The sequence below is a fragment of the Oncorhynchus tshawytscha genome, linkage group LG25, assembly GCF_018296145.1.
Source record: "Oncorhynchus tshawytscha isolate Ot180627B linkage group LG25, Otsh_v2.0, whole genome shotgun sequence".
Taxonomy (NCBI): domain Eukaryota; kingdom Metazoa; phylum Chordata; class Actinopteri; order Salmoniformes; family Salmonidae; genus Oncorhynchus; species Oncorhynchus tshawytscha.
In genome coordinates this window covers 4,018,605-4,042,479 of record NC_056453.1, presented here as the reverse complement: position 1 = coordinate 4,042,479, position 23,875 = coordinate 4,018,605, and the positions used below count along the sequence as shown (strand labels likewise).

The 23,875-nt window shown below is 43.4% G+C and overlaps 1 protein-coding gene across 2 annotated transcripts in view; it reads right to left on the bottom strand.

The window, feature by feature from the left end:
- The window catches only part of LOC112224078 (netrin-3), a 144,427-nt gene that overhangs the window by 99,382 nt on the left and 21,170 nt on the right, over positions 1 to 23,875 (bottom strand). For both annotated transcript variants that reach the window (XM_024387372.2, XM_024387373.2), the window contains exon 2: positions 13,197 to 14,373. In XM_024387372.2, coding sequence (XP_024243140.1) covers positions 13,197 to 14,268 — 1,072 coding nt within the window. In that variant the 5' untranslated portion in view covers positions 14,269 to 14,373. The remainder of the gene's footprint in view (positions 1 to 13,196; positions 14,374 to 23,875) is intronic.

Here is a 23,875-nt window from a genome sequence, read left to right as displayed (position 1 = left end):
CGAGACATTAAAAACTGTAATGTCTTATGTTTCACCGAGTCGTGGCTGAACAACGACATGATTAACATACAGCTGGCGGGTTACACACTGCATCGGAAGGATAGAACAGCAGCCTCTGGTAAGACAAGGGGTGGCGGTCTATGTATATTTGTAAACAACAGCTGGTGGGTTACACACTGCATCGGCAGGATAGAACAGCAGCCTCTGGTAAGACAAGGGGTGGCGGTCTATGTATATGTGTAAACAACAGCTGGTGGGTTACACACTGCATCGGCAGGATAGAACAGCAGCCTCTGGTAAGACAAGAGGTGGCGGTCTATGTATATGTGTAAACAACAGCTGGTGGGTTACACACTGCATCGGCAGGATAGAACAGCAGCCTCTGGTAAGACAAGGGGTGGCGGTCTATGTATATTTGTAAACAACAGCTGGTGGGTTATACACTGTATCTGCAGGATAGAACAGCAGCCTCTGGTAAGACAAGGGGTGGCGGTCTATGTATATTTGTAAACAACAGCTGGTGGGTTACACACTGCATCGGCAGGATAGAACAGCAGCCTCTGGTAAGACAAGGGGTGGCGGTCTATGTATATGTGTAAACAACAGCTGGTGGGTTACACACTGCATCGGCAGGATAGAACAGCAGCCTCTGGTAAGACAAGGGGTGGCGGTCTATGTATATTTGTAAACAACAGCTGGTGGGTTATACACTGTATCTGCAGGATAGAACAGCAGCCTCTGGTAAGACAAGGGGTGGCGGTCTATGTATATTTGTAAACAACAGCTGGTGGGTTACACACTGTATCTGCAGGATAGAACAGCAGCCTCTGGTAAGACAAGGGGTGGCGGTCTATGTATATTTGTAAACAACAGCTGGTGGGTTACACACTGCATCGGCAGGATAGAACAGCAGCCTCTGGTAAGACAAGGGGTGCCGGTCTATGTATATTTGTAAACAACAGCTGGTGGGTTACACACTGCATCGGCAGGATAGAACAGCAGCCTGTGGTAAGACAAGGGGTAGGGGTCTGTGTATATTTGTAAACAACAGCTGGTGCACGATATCTAAGGAAGTCTCAAGGTTTTGCTCGCCTGAGGTAGAGTATCTCATGATAAGCTGTAGACCACAGTGTATACCTAGAGAGTTTATCTGTATTTTTCGTAGCTGTCTACATAGCACCACAGACCGATGCTGGCACTAAGACTGCACTCAATGAGCTGAATACCGCCTTAAGCAAACAGGAAAATGCTTATCCAGAGGCGGTGCTCCTAGTGGCCGGGGACTTTAATGAAGGGAAACTTAAATCTGTTTTACCTCATTTCTATCAACATGTCAAATGTGCAACCAGAGGGAAAAACATTCAAGACCTCCTTTACTCCACACACAGAGATGCATACAAAGCTCTCCCCTGACCTCCATTTGGCAAATCTGACCACAATTCTATCCTCCTGATTCCGACAAGCCAAAATTTAAGGTGGAAGCACCAGTGACTCGGTCAATAAAAAAGTGATAAGATGAAGCAGATGCTAAGCTACAGGACTGTTTTGCTAGAACAGATTGGAATATGTCCCGGGATTCTTCCGATGGCATTGAGGAGTAGACCACATCAGTCACTGGCATCATCAATAAGTGCATCGATGAAGTCATCCCCACAGTGACTGTACGTACATACCCAACCAGAAGCCATGGATTACAGGCAACATCCGCACTGAGCTGAAGAGTTGAGCTGCTGCTATCAAGGAGCGGGACTCTAACCCGGAAGCTTATAAGAAATCCCGCAATGCCCTCTGACGAACCATCAAACAGGCAAAGCATCAATACAGGACTAAGATTGAATCATATTACACCGGCTCCGACGCTCGGTGAATGTGGCAGGGACTGCAAACTATTACAGACTACAAAGGGAAACACTGCCGATAGCTGCCCAGTGACATGAGCCTACCAGATGAGCTAAATGACTTTTCGAGGCAAGTAACACTGAAAGATGCATGAGAGCACCAGCTGTTCCGGAAGTCTGTGTGATCACACTCTTCGCAGCCGATGTGAGTAAGACCTTTAAACAGGTCAACATTCACAAGGCCGCAGGGCCAGACGGATTACCAGGCCATGTACTCAGAGCATGCGCTGATCAAATGGCAAGTGTCTTCACTGACATTTTCAACCTCTCCCTGTCCGAGTCTGTAATACCAACACGTTTCAAGCAGATCACACTGCCCTTTCACACCTGGACAAAAGGAACACCTATGTGAGAATGCTATTCATTAACCTCTAGCGTCGAGCAATCCCGTATCCGGGAGCGGAATTATAGCCTCACGCAACGTTAACTATTCATGAAAATCGCAAATGAAATGAAAGAAATATATTCACTCACAAGCTTAGCCTTTTGTTAACAACACTGTCATCTCAGATTTTCAAAATATGCTTTTCAACCATAGCTACACAAGCATTTGTGTAAGAGTATTGATAGCTAGCATAGCATTAAGCCTTGCATTCAACAGGCAACATTTTCACAAAAACAAGAAAAGCATTCAAATAAAATCATTTACCTTTGAAGAACTTCAGATGTTTTCAATGAGGAGACTCTCAGTTAGATAGCAAATGTTCATTTTTTCCAAAAAGATTATTTGTGTAGGAGAAATCGCTCCGTTTTGTTCATCACGTTTGGCTAAGAAAAAATCTGAAAATGCAGTCTCTACAACGCCGAACTTTTTACCAAATTAACTCCATAATATCGACAGAAACATGGCAAACGTTGTTTAGAATCAACCCTCAAGGTGTTTTTCACATATCTATTCGATGATAAATCATTCGTGGCAGCTGTGTTTCTCCTGAAGCAAACAAAAAATACACGGAGCTGGAGATTACGCAATAATTGCAACGGAGGACACCAAGCGGTCACCTGGTAGATGAAGTCTCTTAAGGTCAATCTTCCAATGATTTGCCTACAAATACGTCTCAATGCTGTCGACACCTTGGGGAAACGACAGAAAGTCTAAGCTCATTCGTGACCCATACACAGCCATATAAGGAGACATTGGAACACAGCGCATTCAAAATCTGGGGCACTTCCTGTATGAAATTTCATCTTGGTTTCACCTGTAGCATTATTTCTGTGGCACTCACAGACAATATGTTTGCAGTTTTGGAAACGTCAGAGTGTTTTCTTTCCAAAGCTGTCAATTATATGCATAGTCGAGCATCTTTTCGTGAAAATATATCTTGTTTAAAACGGGAACGTTTTTTTAATCATATATCTTGTTTAAAACGGGAACGTTTTTTTATCCATAAATTAAAAGAGCGCCCCCTATATCCAAGAAGTTAACTACAGCTCAGCGTTAAACCCCATAGTGCCATCAAAGCTCATCACTAAGCTAAGGACCCTGGGACTAAACATCTCCCTCTGCAACTGGATTCTGGACATCCTGATAAGCGTAGGTAACAACACATCCGCCAACCTAATCCTTAACATGGGGGCCCCTCAGGGGTGCGTGCTCAGTCCCCTCCTGTACTTCCTGTTCACTCATGACTGCACGGCCAGGCATGACTCCAACACCATCATTAAGTTTGCCGATGACAAAACAGTGGTAGGCCTGATCACCGACAACGACAAGACAGCATATAATGAGGAGGTCAGAGACCTGGCTGTGTGGTGGTGCCAGGACAACAACCTCTCCCTCAATGTGATCATGACAAAGGAGATAATTGTGGACTACAGGAAAAGGAGGACCGAGCACACCCCCATTCTCATCGACGGGGCTGTAGTAGAACAGTTTGAGAGCTTCAAGTTCCTCGGTGTCCACTTCACCAACAAACTAACATGGTCCGAGCACACCAAGACAGTCGTAAAGAGGGTACCACAAAATATATTCCCCCTCAGGAGACTGAAAAGATTTGGCATGGGTCCTCAGATCTTCAAAGTTTCTACAGCTGCACCATCGAGAGCATCCTGACTGGTTGCATCACCGCCACGTATGGCAACTGCTCGGCCTCCGACCGCAAGGCACTACAGAGAATAGTGCATACGATCCAGTACATCACTGGGGCCAAGCTTCCTGCCATCAAGAATCTCTATACCAGGCGGTGTCAGAGGAAGGCCCTAAAAATGGTCAAAGATTCGAGCCACCCCAGTCAAAGACTATTCTCTCTGCTACCGCACGGCAAGCAGTACCGGAGAGGCAAGTCTAGGTCCAAGAGGCTTCTAAACAGCTTCCACCCACAAGCCATAAGACTACTGAACATCTCATCAAATGGATACCCAGACTACTTGCATTGCTCCCCCTCACGCCTGTTAAAGATAGGGGTGATTGGGTGCCCATAGTAAACAGAAAAAAAATCTGTCAAAAATTGCTAATATATGCATATAAAAATTATTATTGACTAGAAAACACTCTAAAGCTTCTAAAACCGTTTAAATTATGTCTCTATGTAAAGCAGAACTCTCAGGGCACTCATTCTCCCAAACTCTCTCTTGTCATCATAAAAGTTGGCCCAACTTTGACGTCATCGCCCCCACCCTTCCCAAGCACTTACAGTCCTGGGAACAGTTTCTATCTCTTCAGCGCGATGTCTGCTTTCAATGTCTGCTTTCACAATTCTCATTGTGAGAATCACACGCTCACAAGGGTTTTGGCGGGCCGAAACCTTTCGGTCACGCGAGAAAACAGGCTACTCTCATGCGCGCTCTGCTCGGGTGATGTCTTTGTTCCAAGATTGATTAAACGACTCGTGTGTTTCTCTTCATCCTGAGAATTGCTGTGAAGCTAGATAACATGCTAACGCTGTGTTCTGAACATAGTTTGACAAGTTTAGTCGACATATAATATGTAATTTCGACGTTTTGGTGCGCACCCACTTGACTTTTTGGCTGCATTTCAACCGAAATGTGTCATGTTTGATCACCGAAAGACACAGACTTCCAAACTAAAGCTGTTTTTGGTAAGTATAAACCCTTCCAGGTCTACTGATGGAAGAACAGCAAAGGTAAGGGAATATTTATGTGTTTATTATGGGTTTCTGTGGACTCCGAAGTAGAGGAGCCAAAATGCTAATTCCTGAGCGCCGACTCAAATGAGGATTCAGCCGAGATGAGATCAACATCCGACGTGCTTCTCCTTCACGTCTCTATGGATTAAAATGACAATTTTTTTAAATGACAATTTTTTGCCTAGTGAACGAAATCTGTAACGTTAAAAATAAAAGTAACACAGCGATTGCATTTAGAAGAAGTGTATCTTTCTATACATATGTAGAACATGCATATTTAGTCTAAATTTATGTTGTGTATTCCATGTTAGCTGACGGCATATGCTGGAGCTATCGTCATTTCTCCGGACATTTGAGTAGCATTTTTTTGAACATGCCGTCATTGTAAACAGATTTATGGATATATATAGCATATTATTGAAAAAAACATAAATGTACTGTGTAACATGTTATATTACTGTCATCTGATGAAGATTTCAAAAGGTTAGTGAAATTATTTTTACTTTAATCCTGCGTTTGGTGATTGCATATTTTGTGGAATTTGGCTATGGAAATTAGCTTGGTCTTTGGTGTGTCTTCGGTGGTGGTTTGACATAAATATGTGCTATGTTTTCGCCGTAAAACATTTTAGAAATCTGACTTGCTGGCTAGATAAACAAGTTGTTTATCTTTCATTTGAGCTATTGGACTTGTTAATGTGTGGAGGTTAAATATTTTTATTAAGAATATTTTTTGCGTTCCATGCGCCACATTCCAGCTGACGGTGGGAGGGCTGGTTCCCAATTGGGACTCAAGATCCTCAACAGGTTTTAAGCTACTGCTACTCTCTGTTATTATCTATGCTTAAGTCCCTTTAATAACTACCAAAATGTTTACAATACCATTCAAAAGTTTGGGGTCATTTCGAAATGTCATTGTTTTTAAAAGAAAAGCAATTTTTTGCCCATTAAAATAACATCAAATTGATCAGAAATACAGTGTAGACATTGTTAATGTTGTAAATGACTATTGATAGCTGGTAATGGCTGATTTGTTATGGAATATCTACTGTACATAGGCGTACATAAATCCCTTTATCAACAACCATCACTCCTGGGTTCCAATGGCACGTTGTGTTAGCTAATCAAAGTTTATCATTTTAAAAGGCTAATTGATCATTAGAAAATAATTTTGCAATTATGTTAGCACAGCTGAACACTGTTGTGCTGATTAAAGAATCAATAAAACTGGCCTTTAGACTAGTTGAGTATCTGGAGAATCAGCGTTTGTGGATTCGACTACAGGCCCAAAATGGCCAGAAACAAAGAACTTTCTTCTGAAACTCATCAGTCTATTCTTGTTCTGAGAAATGAAGGCTATTCCATGCAAGAAATGACCAAGAAACTGAAGATCTCCTACTACTCTGTGTAGTACTCCCTTCACAGAACAGCACAAACTGTCTCTAACCAGAAATAGAATAGAAAGAGGAGTGGGAGGCCCCGGTGCACAACTGACAAGCACATTAGAGTGTCTAGTTTGAGAAACAGATGCCTCACATGTCCTCAACTGGAAGCTTCAATAAATAGTACCAGCAAAAAAACACCAGTCTCAAAGTCAACAGTGAAGAGGTGACTCCGGGATACTATCCTTCTAGGCAGAGTTGCAAAAAAAAGCCATATCTCAAACTGGCCAATAACAAGAAAAGATTAAGATGGGCAAAAGACCACAGACACTGGACAGAGGAAGAAAAACTGAAAAGATTCTGGAGGAGTGCTTGACGCCACCTGTCAAGCATGGTGGAGGCAATGTGATGGTCTGGGGATGCTTTTGTGATGGTAAAGTGGGAGATTTGTACAGGGTAAAAGGGATCTTGAAGAAGGAAGGCTATCACTCCATTTTGCAACGCCATGCCATATCGCGTGAACTGCGCATAATTGGAGTCAATTTCCTCCTACAACAGGAAAATGGCCCGAAGCACAGCTCCAAACTATGCAATAACTATTTAGGAAAGAAGCAGTCAGCTGATATTCTGTCTGAAATGGAGTGGCCAGCACAGTCACCGGATCTCAACCCTATTGAGCTGTTGTGGGAACAGCTTGACCGTATGGTACGTAAGAAGTGCCCATCAAGCCAATCCAACTTGTGGGAGGTGCTTCAGAAAGCATGGGGTGAAATCTCTTTAGATTACCTCAACAAATTGACAACTAGAATGCCAAAGGTCTGCAAGGATTTTTGCTGCAAATGGAGGCTTTGACGAAAGCAAAGTTTGAAGGACACAATTATTATTTCAATTAAAAATCATTATTTACAGTATAATCTTGTCAACGTCTTGACTATAGTTCCTATTAATTTTGCAACTAAGTGACCCCAAACTTTTGAACGGTAGTGTATATTACCTCAATTACTTCGACTAACCGGTGCCCCCCCACATTGACTCTGTACCGGTACCCCCAGTATATAGCCTCGCTACTTTTATTTTACTGCTGCTCTTTAATTATTGAATTTCTTATTTGTTTAGGTATTTTTCTTAACTTCATTGTTGGATAAGGGCTTGCATGTAAGCATTTCACTGTGACAAATACAATTTTATTGAATGTTTTATTTGATTTGAGTTTCAGTGCACTGTAAAGTCTGTTGAGCAATGTAGGGTTGGGGATGGGTTGCATTTGGCATTATGTAACTCCACAAGAACATTTCACCCTCATCTTCACTTGTGTAAGCAGAAAGTCATCTGGTGTATTCAGGCAGCACACACATCTAGCCTTAATGTAGTCAAATCTCATTTTAACTCTCTCTTTCTCCATCTGAAATGCTGAGAACATTACAGCAACTTCGGAGAGAACACAGATTAAGAATGAATCAAAGGAACTTTTTAAGATAGCATTAGGGAAAGATTTGTTGAAAATGGGAGAAAATGTCCTCACTTGGGGGATTAGGGCTTGCGGAAAATGACTAATACGGAAAATGACTAATCCATGTGTTGCTTTCAAATGTTTTGTCCATAAATAAATAGAAAATATTGTTATGCTACTTGTCAAAAAGAGACCCAGAATGGTGAAGAGAGGGAGAGAGCAAGACAGGATGAGAGAGAGAGAGAGAGAGCAAGACAGGATGAGAGAGAGAGAGACCTAGAATGGTGAAGAGAGGGAGAGAGCGAGACAGGATGAGAGAGAGAGAGAGCAAGACAGGATGAGAGAGAGAGAGAGAGCAAGACAGGATGAGAGAGAGAGAGAGAGAGAGAGAGAGACCTAGAATGGTGAAGAGAGGGAGAGAGCGAGACAGGATGAGAGAGAGAGAGCAAGACAGGATGAGAGAGAGAGAGAGAGAGAGAGAGAGAGAGAGAGAGAGAGAGAAAGAGACCCAGAATGGTGAAGAGAGGGAGAGAGCGAGACAGGATGAGAGAGAGAGACTCAATTTGGCATGAGGGTCTGCTATACAAACTGATGGAAAGTGGTGCTGGGGGTAAAACATACGACATTATAAAATCTATGTACACAAACAACAAGTGTGCGGTTAAAATTGGCAAAAAACACACACATTTCTTCACACAGGGTCGTGGGGTGAGACAGGGATGCAGCTTAAGCTCCACCCTCTTCAACATATATATCAACGAATTGGCGCGGGCACTAGAAAAGTCTGCAGCACCCGGCCTCACCCTACTAGAATCCGAAGTCAAATGTCTGCTGTTTGCTGATGATCTGGTGCTTTTGTCACCAACCAAGGAGGGCCTACAGCAGCACCTAGATCTTATCCACAGATTCTGTCAGACCTGGGCCCTGACAGTAAATCTCAGTAAGACCAAAATAATGGTGTTCCAAAAAAGGTCCAGTCACCAGGACCACAAATACAAATTCCATCTAGACACTGTTGCCCTAGAGCACACAAAAAACTATACATACCTTGGCCTAAATATCAGCGCCACAGGTAACTTCCACAAAGCTGTGAACGATCTGAGAGACAAGGCAAGAAGGGCATTCTATGCCATCAAAAGGAACATAAATTTCAACATACCAATTAGGATTTGGCTAAAAATATTTGAATCAGTCATAGAGCCCATTGCCCTTTATGGTTGTGAGGTCTGGCGTCCACTCACCAACCAAGACTTCACAAAATGGGACAAACACCAAATTGAGACTCTGCACGCAGAATTCTGCAAAAATATCCTCCGTGTACAACGTAGAACACCAAATAATGCATGCAGAGCAGAATTAGGCCGATACCCACTAATTATCAAAATCCAGAAAAGAGCCATTAAATTCTATAACCACCTAAAAGGAAGCGATTCCCAAACCTTCCATAACAAAGCCATCACCTACAGAGAGATGAACCTGGAGAAGAGTCCCCTTAGCAAGCTGGTCCTGGGGCTCTGTTCACAAACACAAACACACCCTACAGAGCCCCAGGACAGCAGCACAATTAGACCCAACCAAATCATGAGAAAACAAAAAGAGAATTACTTGACACATTGGAAAGAATTAACAAAAAAACAGAGCAAACTAGAATGCTATTTGGCCCTACACAGAGAGTACACAGCGGCAGAATACCTGACCACTGTGACTGACCCAAAATTAAGGAAAGCTTTGACTATGTACAGACTCAGTGAGCATAGCCTTGCTATTGAGAAAGGCCGCCGTAGGCAGACATGGCTCTCAAGAGAAGACAGGCTATGTGCTCACTGCCCACAAAATGAGGTGGAAACTGAGCTGCACTTCCTAACCTCCTGCCCAATGTATGACCATATTAGAGAGACATATTTCCCTCAGATTACACAGATCCACAAAGAATTTGAAAACAAATCCAATTTTGATAAACTCCCATATCTACTGGGTGAAATTCCACAGTGTGCCATCACAGCAGCAAGATTTGTGACCTGTTGCCACGAGAAAAGGGCAACCAGTGAAGAACACACACCATTGTAAATACAACCCATATTTATGCTTATTTATTTTATCTTGTGTCCTTTAACCATTTGTACATTGTTAAAACACTGTATATATATAATATGACATTTGTAATGTCTTTATTGTTTTGAAACTTCTGTATGTGTAATGTTTACTGTTAATTTTTATTGTTTATTTCACTTTATATGTTCACTTTATATATTATCTACCTCACTTGCTTTGGCAATGTTAACACATGTTTCCCATGCCAATAAAGCCCCTTGAATTGAATTGGATTGAATTGAGAGAGCAAGACAGGATGAGAGAGAGAGAGAGAGCAAGAGAAAGAGACCCAGAATGGTGAAGAGAGGGAGAGAGCGAGACAGGATGAGAGAGGGAGAGAGCGAGAGAGAGAGAGAGAGAGAGAGAGAGACCCAGAATTGTGATGAGAGGGAGAGAGTGAGACAGGATGACAAGGAGAGAGAGAGAAATAGGTCTGGATATACACAGTGTACAAAACATTAGGAACACCTTGTTAATGAGTTGCACCCCTTTTGCCCTCAGAACAGCCTCCATTCGTCTACAAGGTGTCGAAAGTGTTCCACAGGGATTCTGGCCCATGTTGACGCCAATGCTTCGCACAGTTGTGTCAAGTTGGCTGGATGTCCTTTGGGTGGTGGACCATTCTTGATGCGCATAGGAAACTGTTGAATGTGAAAAACCCAGCAGCGTTGCTGTTCTTCACACACTCTGACCGTTGCGCCTGGCTCCTTCTACCATACCCCATTCAAAGGCACTTACATTTTGTGTCTTGCCTATTTAAACTCTTAATGGCACACATACACAATGCATGTCTCAATTGTCTCAAGGCCTAAAAATACTTCTTTAACCTGTCTCCTCCCCTTCACCTACACTGATTGAAGTGGGTTTAACAGTTGTCATCAATAAGGGATCATAACTTTCAACTGGTCAGTCTATGTCATGGAAAGTGCAGTTGTTCCTAATGTTTTGGACACTCAGTGTAGAACGATAATGAAGAGAGTAGACCCCACTCTCAGTCGCATTAAATTTGCACGGTCCTTCCAACATGATGACAATTGAATGATGAGTATTCGCACAGACCAGACAATTGAATGATGTTTCTATAATAATTTGTACAAAGTTGCAAGATTCCAATGTATGGTATCCAATCAATACACAAAAGTTCTTCTTTTAAAACTGAGTACTGAAGAATTCCCATCCATGCTTACACTGTCATTGTAAGTATATGTATGGGTGTGTATAAATTGTATAATAAATATAATATATAATACATTTCTAGTTATTGGGGGGGGAGTTCTCCATTAACTTTATTCTTTAATAATGATTTTTTGTCTTTCTTTAGTTTCCTCCCCTTTTGTGCGTATTCATATACCTTACTGTCAAGGGATAATATACAAAATGATGTTGACACTAGCACACACAGTGCATTTGAAAAGTATTCAGATCCTTTTTCCACATTTTGTTACATTACAACCATATTCTAAAATGGATTAAAATGTATATTTTCCTTATCAATCTACACACAATATCCCATAAAGACAAAAAAACAGATTTATAGGCATTTTTGAAATGTATAAAAAATATAAATATATATAAATATAAATATAAATATAACATTAACATAAGTATTCAGACTGTTTACTCAATACTTTGTGGAAGCACCTTTGGCAGTGATTACAGCCTCAGGTCTTTTGGGGTATGACGCTACAAGCTTGGCACACCTGTATTTGGGGAGATTCTCCCATTCTTCTCTGCAGATCCTCTCAAGCTCTGTCAGGTTGGATGGGGAGCGTTGCTGCACAGCTATATTCAGGTTTCTCCAGAGATGTTCGATCGGGTTCAAGTCCGGGATCTGGCTGTGCCACTCAAGGATATTCAGAGACTTGTCGCGAAGCCACTCCTGCATTGTCTTGGCTGTGTGTTTAGGACCGTTGTCCTGTTGGAAGGTGAACCTTCACCCCAGTCTGGATGTGCTCTGGAACACGTTTTCATCAGGACCTCTCTGTACTTTGCTCCATTCATCTTTCCCTCCATCCTGACTAGTCTCCCATTCCCTGCCGATGAAAAACATCCCCACAGCATGATGCTGCCACCACCATGCTTCACTGTAGGGATTGTGCCAGGTTTCCTCCAGCCGTGACGGTTGGCATTCAGGCTTCCACGTTCAATCTTGGTTTCACCAGACCAGAGAATCTTGTTTCTCATGGTCTGAGAGTCTTTAGGTGCATTTTGGCAAACTCCAAGGGGGGCCTTTTACTGACGAGTAGCTTCTGTCTGGCCACTACCATAAAGGCCTGATTGGTGGAGTGCTGTAGAGATGGTTGTCCTTCTGGAAGGTTATCCCATCTCCACAGAGGAACTCTAGAGCTCTGTCAGAGTGACCATTGGGTTTTTGATCACTTCTCTGGCCAAGCCCCTTCTCCCCCGATTGCTCAGTTTGCCGGGCGGCCAGCTCTAGGGAGAGTCTTGGTGGTTCCAAACGTTTTCCATTTAAGAATGATGGAGGCCACTTTGTTATTGGTGACCTTCAATGATGCAGAAATGTTTTGGTAACCTTCCCCAGATCTGTGCCCCGACACAATCCTGTCTCGGAGCTCTACGGACAATTATTTCTCATGGCTATCTCATGGCTTGGTTTTTGCTCTGACATGCACTGTCAATTGTGGTACCTTATATAGACAGGTGTGTGCCTTTCCAAATCATGTCCAATCAATTGAATTTACTACAGGTGGACTCCAATCAAGTTGTAGAAACATCTCAAGGATGATCAATGGAAACAGGATACACCTGAGTTCAATTTCAAGTCTAATAGCAAAGGGTCTGAATACTTATGCAAATAAGTTTGTCATTTGCAAAAATGTCTAAAAACCTGTTTTTGCTTTTTCATTGTGGAGTATTGTGTGTAGATTGCTGAGGAAAATGTTTTATTTAATCAATTTTAAAAGAAGGCTGTAACTTAACAAACTGTGGAAAAAGTCAAGGGGTCTGAATACTTTCCGAAGGCACTGTATAAGCATGTTGATGTCATTGGCTTTGAGATACCGAGTTAGATCTGCCCATGTCACTGATTTAAGTGGGCAAAGCTGATGGCATCTCTTTGTAAAACCATACTAACATTATGAATGCTACTATATTAGGAATTACTATGTCTATTTACTGTGCACATACCTGCTAACCAACAAGGCTCAACAATAAAGAATTGATCCCAAAAATAAATAATGGAAAATAAGAGAGTGAAAAGAGTGGAAAAGCGCAGAATCTCAAAGAAGAATCAAAACAGATAGAAAATGCTGAATAGACCTGGGACTCACGTAAACACTCGTTGGCCTCACGGGCGCTGGCCCTCTGCCATGGCCGGTCGCAGTGGAAGGGCTTACAGTGGTCGCACTCGGGCCCCTCCGTGTTGTGTTTACAGTCGCACACCAGCTTGCCCTCCTTGTCCTTGAGGCAGCGTGAGGCGTGCCCGTTGCACTTACACCTCCCGCCCACCTGGAAGTCCCCCACCGCGTAGAAGTACCCCGGCAGAGACGTGGACGGTACCATTGGGTCCTCGTCCGGCTGGCCTCCCCCGCCTATCCCCCCCCCTTCTCCTGCCCCTATTTCGCGGGGCAGCTGGGGCCGGCTGAAGACCACACGGATGTCGGTGACTGATACCCAGTCCTGGAGCACAGGGCTGTTGTCAAAGTCTTTCCCGGAGGGCCGCCCGTCCAGAGTGCTGAAGGCAATGAGCCCTCCGGAAAGTGGGTAGAGGTCAGTGTGGCCATCGGTACAAAGGGCCTCCTGCTCATTCTGCTTTGTGATGGCCGCCTTGTTAGGCCGGTTGTACATGCGCCGGCACTGGGACGAATAGTACTGGTAAGGCGTCCAGCTCTTGCCGTAGTCCATGCTCTTGTAGATTGCCAATGACTCTGGGCGGGGCGAGCAGAACTGCAAGCTGACGTAGGTGATCTCAAACTTCTTTCCCAGCGACAGGGTGAGGTTGACGTTGTTTGGCGAGGTGTGCAGATTCTCCGACTGCCAGCAGGTGAGGTTGTGGGCCGAGTTGAGGTCGGTGAGGTAGGAGGGCGGGCGGGCACGCCATGGGTCCGCTGCGTCGCAGATCTGGCAGGTGCGCACTGAAGGCCGCTCCTCACCGTGCTCCACCATGCTACAAGAGCGCGACGACGTCGGCCAGCCGCACACGCTGGACACGGCCACCTCCTTGCCAAAGGCGGCGTTGATGAACTCGGGGATGCAGCGGCGGGCGGTGCCTGTGTCATCGTAGCAGGGATCTGGGGGTATCTGTTGCCCAGGGGCAAGGTTGGGGGCACCGTGAGGGGAGGCGGGGGAGGCAGAGCGTGCCAGGAGGCACAGTCCCAGCAAGCACCTCCAGGCTTCCCTCATTCTGCAGAGTGTCTATGCGAGGGAGTGTGTGTGTGTGTGGGGGAGTGGAAGGAGAGAATCCCAGCTCACAGACCCTTCCTTTAGGGTGACCGTGACCACCGCAATCTGTGCCAAGAGAGAGAAAATCAAGAAAAAGATCAGTGCCATCGTGGCCATAAAAGGATTCAAAGCAACAAGCAACATTTTTGACACGCTTATTGATGAAAATATTCACAGTTCCGTAATGTAGTTATTCTCATGTCATTGTTGACACGTCCATTTGTCCCAAACACATCCAGTCATCCTATTGTCGTCAATTCAAACCTACTATATGCGCAAGCTTACTCATATCAGCTAAACATCACTAAAACACCTCAGAAACTTATGAAGAGTGTTTTCATTAACTAAAACCTTGCAAAAGAGAGAAAGAGAGAGAGAAGAGAGATAGGAGAAGGAGGAGAGAGAGAGGGAGACAAGGAAAGAGAAGAGAGAGATGGGGGAAGAGAGAGTAAGAGAAGGAGAAAGAGAATAACCATATAAAGAGAGACGTTAGGGGCCGGATTGGAGCGACTGTGCCCTGAATTTCAATGGCGCCACTCTTTCAGCACCTCCATTCAGTTCGTGGCAAGGCATTCTGGTCATGCTTCAGTGGTGCACGCGTCAGAAGTCACCCAATAATCCCCGCCGTTCAAAATATGCAGGCAGAGCCATCAGCCGCACGTGACCTTAGCCAATAACCAATTCAATAGTTAATAAAAACTTTGACCTAAAAGGTAACTAAATAGGCCAAGTAATGTGCCTTCCTTTGGAGGTATTAACCACTTATCATTCTCAATCCATCTTTACAGAGTAGGAATAACTAGCTGCACACAGTGTTAAACACAATATAGTATTTATTTCCCCACTTGGCAATTGCAAAGTTATATGCCTATTGAACATATTCCATGGTAGCTGCTATATGTAGGCTACGATGGCGCCAATGTGTTCTTTACAGACTCCATTGGCAGAGCTTGCTGTAACAAAGCCATTGGTTTGGACTGAAGGTTCTCTATAAATCTCAGCGTTTACATGCACACTAATAATTCAATGTGAAACTGATTACGGCAGTAGTCAGAGTATAGAAATAGTCATGTAAACGCCTTACTCTGCTCGTCTTAAATCGAAGTAAGGTCAAAATTCGAAATAAGCATATGCCGATTAAAACACCTGGTTTTCTGAGCAATAGAATTATTAGGACGTGTAAACAGCTTAATAAAATGTAGTTCCAGTGGGGTATTTGATCTGGGCAAGCCGCCCTCTTATACACGAGTAAAGTGAATTCGGAAAAACTGAAGGTATGCATCTTCAAAATAGTTTTCACATACAAGCTTTATTTCCAACATGGTCACTGTTATAGAAAGTCCCTTATGGTGGCAATTTTCTGCATATATCAAAAGTCCCATCAGCCTGATTTCAGATGTGTGAGAGAGAGCAGAGATGTGGGGCAGAGAGAGAAATGGAGGGAGAAAATCCATGGATAAAATTTCCAAATTGAAATGTTCCCAATGAGATATCAACCTTTATTCACCCACTCAAAAAGTCAGCCAGAAGTTCATTGAATTCCCAATGTTTTCAACGATCTAACAGAGCAACCAAACTCCAATGGAAAACAATGTCTGTTTTTTGGTTTAGCTGACACCTAAATGTGTTATCACTCCGCTTTCAACCACTTAAAAGCACAACAAAGTTCTGATAGGAATACAGAGTCAGATATTTTGTATTTATAGAACAACTTAATGTGTTACCACTGTGATTTATTCAATAGCAACACCAAATGACCTGGATTGCAGTTGATATTACATTAAAAGTACATAGTGCAAGTGATCAATGCTGTTCGAGATTCTGCACTGATTATTATAGCAATTGTAAAGATCTCCACAGACCTGTGCCCTTGGCATGCTTTCTTGAACATGCAAAGCATCTAAACAATGTTTTGTACTGATGGGAAATAAAGGGCTTCACAACTTTGTTCCTCAAGTTCACATTTTATTGTAATGAACACGAGGGAGACAGAGAGCTGGTTTCAAGTGCAGAGTGCAGCAGGTGTTTAATGAAAGGGACCATAGGGGGAGGCAGGTAGCTGGGTCCAGGGGCAGGCAGAAGGTCATACACAGTAGGTCCAAAAATGGTAACAGTACAGGCAGGGAATAGGCAAAAGGCATTGTGAGTGAGGCAGGCAAAAACTATCATACACGGGAGGAGAGAAGGATGGGGAAAAACAGAGCTCTGAAAGTGTGTCTCAAAACAAACAATACCTCACAGTGATGGGGTGCAAGGAACTGAACTGAATAGTGTGGGATGATGACATGCAGGTGTCTGAACAGGCGATTAGAATTCCGGCGATTGGGATCTGGAGAGTGAGCTGGAAAGTGGGCTGCGTCTTGGGGATCTAAGTGTTTGGGAGTGTGATTTGGACGCAGACGTTACATTTATTGTAAAATATAAATGCCATCTTCATCATCCAAGCATCACATGGAACACATCCACAGCCAAACTCATTCCATAAACCAGTCCAAATATCAGGTTGCGCGGACAAAAAAAAATAAACAGAAGTTAGTGACCAAACAGCTAGACTTGTTTACAATGTACCACATCTCTGGTGAGCACAAGGGACTAATGTAATGTTGTTTAGAAAAGAGATGCGGGTCAGCTAAGCTAACAGCAGCTAAATTCTTCACGATGGTAGCCATGTTTGTTTATGTTTGACTTCCCGAAAACTCCCAAATCCCAGAATGCCATTTTAAAACGCAAATGAACTAAATCAAAGATGGCTGCGCCCATTGTCCAAAAAATATTAACTTAGTTTAGCAACTTTTAAGCATATTACAAACCTTCAATGTACTTGTTACAGTGTCTACAAGAACCAGAGCACATGACTTGACAAAGCAAACAAAACGTTATCACCTCACAGATCATCACACCAAATACAAGCCTACTGCCTAGCCGTAGCACGAAAGCTAAACAGGGATGAAACCATTTTAGGTGGTTTTGTGGGGGGGTTCAAGTCCATGGGGTAGAAATGGGAAAGGTATCGTGGGGGGGATATGATGCAGGAAATATTACTTTGATGGGGAGGGGTATCAATAAATGGGGGGCAAACACTGGAGTTTATACGCTAAATAAAAATAAAACCCTTGGAAAGGGTTTACAATCTGATGCCGCGTTCAAAACAACTGGGAACTCAGAAATCTCTGACTTCTGACTACAGTGTATTCAAGACAACTGGGAATTCAAGAAAACTAGCTCCGACTGGGATATTTTTTTTTAATGGTCATTCACCTTGGGAACTCGGGCCTCTTTCTAGAGCTTCAACTTTCCAACCTGTAGATCACTGAGGTCATAGTTTGACCTAGTATTTTTCAGAGATCACAGTTGTCTTCAAAGCACTATAAGTCAGTCGATTGAACTATCCCTTATTATAACATCTTTTGTCTGACAGACGCTTACGTGACAACCAGAATGCATTGTATGATGTCAACAAACATGGCGCCACACACAGACAGCAAAAAGCTTAGCATTAGCTCATCATAATCAGTACAACCTTAAAAAAGTATTTTACACACATCATGTGTCCATTACAATCTATTGGAATGCATGATTTGTCACCAGTACTTGAAAACATTAAATGCATTATGATCCATACAGAGAAATGGTGTGAAAAAGTAAAAACAAAAACGCAATATACAGAAAATTAGCCACTTACTGTGATAGGAATGCATACATGTCCAAAGTCCAATTTGTAAGGAAAACAATGAAGGCAATGCAGGTTCCAGACAAAAAAAATATGCTGTGGGGAAAAGTCTGTACAAGGCCGGTTCTGACAAGATATGCACAATGTCTTCATACTTGATCTGGGGAAACACTAGGGAAGTGATTGGGCTCTTGAAGGCTCAGTAAAGCCTCAAACATAAATTGTCACATGTTAAGGTTAGCCTACTGTAACTACAAATGTGTTCTTATGTATGAGGGTTAACTGTCCTATTGCATAACAATCACATTTTGGAACAGTGAGTGTGTTCTGACATCACAAGCATCAAAGAAAACTCCTGCTGGGGCAACTGTTAGAGATATTTGGAACTCACGAGTGAAAAGGTTAAAAAGGGACAGGCGGCTATTTGATTTATTTGAAGTTATGGTACATAAGACATTTATAGTTACAGTAGATATAAGGGCACAAGGCCCAGATGCAGACACAAGAGGCAGATGGTTTGAGTCTTTGATATTCATTACATCCAAAAGGGGTAGGCAAGAGAATGGTCATGGACAGGCAAAAGGTCAAAACCAGTTAAGAGTGCAGGAGGTACAGTGTGGTAGGCAGGCTCGAGGTCAGGCAGGTGGGTACAGAGTTCAGAAAACAGGCAAGGGTCAAACCAGGAGGACTAGTAAAAGAGAATAGAAAAGGCAGGAGCATGGGAAAAACACGCTGGTTGACTTGGAACATACAAGATGAACTGGCACAGAGAGACAGGAAACAGGGATATATACATCAGGGATAACAAACAACACCTGGAGGGGGTGGAGACAATCACAAGGACAGGTGAAACTGATCAGGGCGTGACAGTAGACTAACCTTAACATGTGGCCATGGATGTGTTAGTCATTTTAAAATGTTACATTAGCTTGTAAGATAACTTTAAGCTATTTTCTGTATTACAAAAGTAATATTGAATTGTGTTTGGTTTTCAATGCAACCAAATATCATTTAAATGATATCTAATGCTTGGATAGTTTAATCTGAGCAACTGGATAAATCCTATTCTTTAAAACTTCTTCAGGATCGGTGACCCATCCACGGGATGGTTGAGCTAACATAGGCTAATGTGATTAGCATGAAGTTGTAAGAAACAAAAATATTGCCAGGACGTAGACATATCTGATATGGGCAGAAAGCTTAAATTCTTGTTAATCTAACTGCACTATCTAATTTACAGTAGCTATTACAGTGAAAGAATACCATGCTATTGATTGATGAGAGTGTACAATTATTAACTTGAAAATGTATGAATAAAACAATTAGGTACATGTGGGCAGTCTTGATACAAGATATTGTATAGATACGCAGGATTTCGCTGGATCACTCTAAAACGTTTCACATACAGTGCTGCCATCTAGTGGCCAAAGTCTAAATTGTGCCTGGGCTATAAAAATCATTATGCCCTTTACTTACATTTCAAAGATGACGGTTCAAAAAAAATACAAAACAAATGTGTTTTTTTTCTCTTTGTATTATCTTTAACCAGATCTAATGTGTTATATTCTCCTACATTCCTTTCACATTTCAAATCAAAATGTTATTAGTCACATGCGCCGAATACAACATTCACCTTACAGTGAAATGCTTAATTACAAGCCCCTAACCAACAATGCAGTTTAAAAAAATATAAGAGTAAGAAATAAAAGTAACAAGTAACTGAAGAGCAGCAGTAAAATAACAATAGCGAGACTACATACAGAGGGGTTACCGGCACAGAGCCAATGTGCGGGAGCACCGTTTAGTTGAAGTATTACATACACGTAGATAGTTATTAAAGTGACTATATGTAGATGATAACAATAGAGAGTAGCAGAGGTGTAAAAGAGGGGGGGCAATGCAAATGCCTGGTTATTTAAAAAAAAGCCTTCCTAACCATCTTAAATAAGCATGCCCCATTCAAGAAATGTAGAACCAGGAACAGATATAGCCCTTGGTTCTCCCCAGACCTGACTGCCCTTAAAACAAACACAAAAACATCCTATGGCATTCTGCATTAGCATCGAACAGCCCCCGTGATATGCAGCTTTTCAGGGAAGCTAGAAACAAATATACAAAGGCAGTTAGAAAAGCCAAGGTTAGCTTTTTCAAGCAGAAATTTGCTTCCTGCAACACTAACTCAAAAAGGTTCTGGGACACTGTAAAGTCCATGGAGAATAAGAACACCTCCTCCCAGCTGCCCACTGCACTGAAGATAGGAAACACTGTCACCACCGATAAATCCACTATAATTGAGAATTTCAATAAGCTTTTTCTACGGCTGGCCATGCTTTCCACCTGGCTACCCCTACCCCGGTCAACAGCACTGCACCCCCCACAGCAACTCGCCCAAGCCCTCCCCATTTCTCCTTCTCCCAAATTCAGTCAGCTGATGTTCTGAAAGAGCTGCAAAATCTGGACCTCTACAAATCAGCCGGGCTGGACAATCTAGACCCTTTCTTTCTAAAATAATCTGCCGAAATTGTTGCCACCCCTATTACAAGCCTGTTCAACCTCTCTTTCGTGTCGTCTGAGATTCCCAAAGACTGGAAAGCAGCTTCGGTCATCCCCCTCTTCAAAGGGGGGGGACACTCTTGACCCAAACTGCTACAGACCTATATCTATCCTACCCTGCCTTTCTAAGGTCTCCATTTTGTTTTGTCACCAAAGCCCCATATACTACCCACCATTTAGACCTGTACGCTCTCGTTGGCTGGCCCTCGCTTCATACACATCGCCAAACCCACTGGCTCCATGTCATCTACAAGACCCTGCTAGGTAAAGTTCCCCCTTATCTCAGCTCACTGGTCACCATAGCATCACCCACCTGTAGCACGCGCTCCAGCAGGTATATCTCTCTGGTCACCCCCAAAACCAATTCTTTCTTTGGCCGCCTCTCCTTCCAGTTCTCTGCTGCCAATGACTGGAACGAACTACAAAAATCTCTGAAACTGGAAACACTTATCTCCCTCACTAGCTTTAAGCACCAGCTGTCAGAGCAGCTCACAGATTACTGCACCTGTACATAGCCCACCTATAATTTAGCCCAAACAACTATCTCTTTCCCTACTGTATTTTTTTAATTTTATTTATTTATTTTGCTCCTTTGCACCCCATTATTTTTATTTCTACTTTGCACACACATTCTTCCACTGCAAATCTACCATTCCAGTGTCTTACTTGCTATATTGTATTTACTTTGCCACCATGGCCTTTTTTTGCATTTACCTCCCTTAACTCACCTCATTTGCTCACATCATATATCGACTTGTTTATACTGTATTATTGACTGTATGTTTGTTTTACTCCATGTGTAACTCTGTGTTGTTGTATGTGTCGAACTGCTATGCTTTATCTTGGCCAGGTCGCAATTGTAAATGAGGACTTGTTCTCAACTTGCCTACCTGGTTAAATAAAGGTGAAATCAAAATTAAAAAAGAGGTCCTGGATGGCAGGAAGCTTGGCCCCAGTGATGTACTGGGCCGTTTGCACTACCCTCTGTAGTGCCTTGCGCTCGGAAGCCAGGCGGTTGCCATACCAGGCGGTTGCCATACTAGGCGGTTACCATACCAGGCGGTTGCCATACCAGGCGGTTGCCATACCAGGCGGTTGCCATACCAGGCGGTTGCCATACCAGGCGGTTGCCATACCAGGCGGTTGCCATACCAGGCGGTTGCCATACCAGGCGGTTGCCATACCAGGCGGTCATGCAACCAATCAGGATGCTCTCGATGGTGCAGCTATGGAACCTTTTGAGGACCCATGCCAAATCTTTTCAGTCTCCTGGGGGGGAATTTGTTATGTCGTGCCCTCTTCACGACTATCTTGGTGTGCTTGGACCATGTTAGTTTGTTGGTGATGTGGACTCCAAGGAACTTGAAGCTCTCAACCTGCTCCACTGCAGCCACGTCGATGAAAACGGGGGAGTGCTCGGTCCTTCTTTTTCCATAGTCCACAATCATCTCCTTTGTCTTGATCACGTTGAGGGAGAGGTTTGTGTCCTGGCACCACAAGGCCAGGTCTCTGACCTCCTCCCTATATGCTGTCTCATCGTTGTCAGTGATCAGGCCTACCTCTGTTGTGCCATTGGCAAACGTATTAATGGTGTTGGTCGTGCCTAGCCATGCAGTCATGAGTGAACAGTGAGTACAGGGGGGGACTGAGCACGCACCCCTGAGAGGCTCCTGTATTGAAGATCAGCGTGGCGGATGTGTTGTTACCTACCCTTACCACCTGGGGGCGGCCCATCAGGAAGTTCAGGATCCAGTTGCAGAGGGAGATGTTTAGTCCCAGGGTCCTTAGCTTATTGATGAGCTTTAAGGTGTACTATACGGATGAACACTGAGCTGTAGTCAATTAATAGCATTCTCACATAGGCGTTCCTTTCGTCCAGGTGTGAAAGGGCAGTGTAGAGTGCAATAGATATTGCATCATCTGTGGATCTGTTGAGTTCGGTATAAAAATTGGAGTGGGTCTAGGTTTTCTGGGATAATGGTGTTGATGTGAGCCATGACCAGCCTTTCAAAGCACTTCATGGCTACAGACGTGAGTGTTACGGGTCAGTATTCAATTAAGCAGTTTACCTTGGTGTTCATGGGCACAGGGACTTTTGTGGTCTGCTTAAAACATGTTGGTATTACAGACTCGGACAGGGAGAGGTTGAAAATGTCAATGAAGACATTTGACAGTTGGTCAGCGCATGCTAGTAGCACACGTCCTGGTAATTAATCTGGCCCTGCAGCCTTGTGAATGTTGAACTGTTTAAAGGTATTACTCACATCAGCTGTGGAGAGCGTGATCACACAGTCTTCTGGGACAGCTGGTGCTCTCATGCATGTTTCAGTGTTATTTTCCTCAAAGCGAACAAAGTAGTTTAGCTCGTCTGGTAGGCTTGTGTCACTGGGCAGCTCTCGGCTATGCTTCCCTTTGTAGTCTGTAATGGGTTGCATGCCATGCCATGTCCGACCAGCATCAGAGCCGGTGTAGTACGATTTGATCTTATTCCTGTATTGACGCTTTGCCTGTTTGATTGTTCATCGGAGGGCATAACGGTATTTCTTATAAACTTTTGGGTTAGAGACCCGCTCCTTGAAAGCGGATGTTGCCTGTAATCCATGGCTTCTGGTTGGGGTATGTACGTATGGTCACTCTGGGGACGACGTCATCGATGCACTTATTGATGAAGCCAGTGACTGATGTGATGTACTCCTCAGTGCCATCGGAGGAATCCTGGAACGTATTCCAGTCTGTGCTCGCAAAACAGTCCTGTAGCTTAGCATCTGCTTCACCTGACTACTTTTTTATAGATCTAGCCACTGGTGCGAGGGAGAGCTATGTATGCATCTCTGTGTGTGGAGTAAAGGTGGTCCAGAAATGTGTTTCCTCTGGTTGCACATTTAACATGCTGATAAAAATGTGTTAAAACGGATTGAAGTTTCCCTACAAGTCCCTGGCTCCTTTTCTTGTTTGCATATGGCAGAATACAGCTCATTCAATGCTCTCTTAGTGCCAGCCTCTGACTGTGGTGGTATGTAAACAGCTACGAAAAATACAGATGAAAACTCTCTAGGTAGGTAGTGTGGTCTACAGCTTATCATGAGATACTCTTCCTCAGGTGAGCAACAGCTCGAGACTTCCTTAGATATCATGCACCAGCTGTTGTTTACAAAAATACATCATCCGCCGCCCCTTGTCTTACCAGACGCCTCTGTTCTATCCTGCCGGCACAGTGTATATAACCAGCCAGCTATATGTTGACTTCGTCGTCGTTCAGCCACAACTCCGTGAAGCGTAAGATATTACAGTTTTGAATGTCCTGGTAGTAGTTTAATCTTGCAGTAAGTCATCGATTTTATTCTC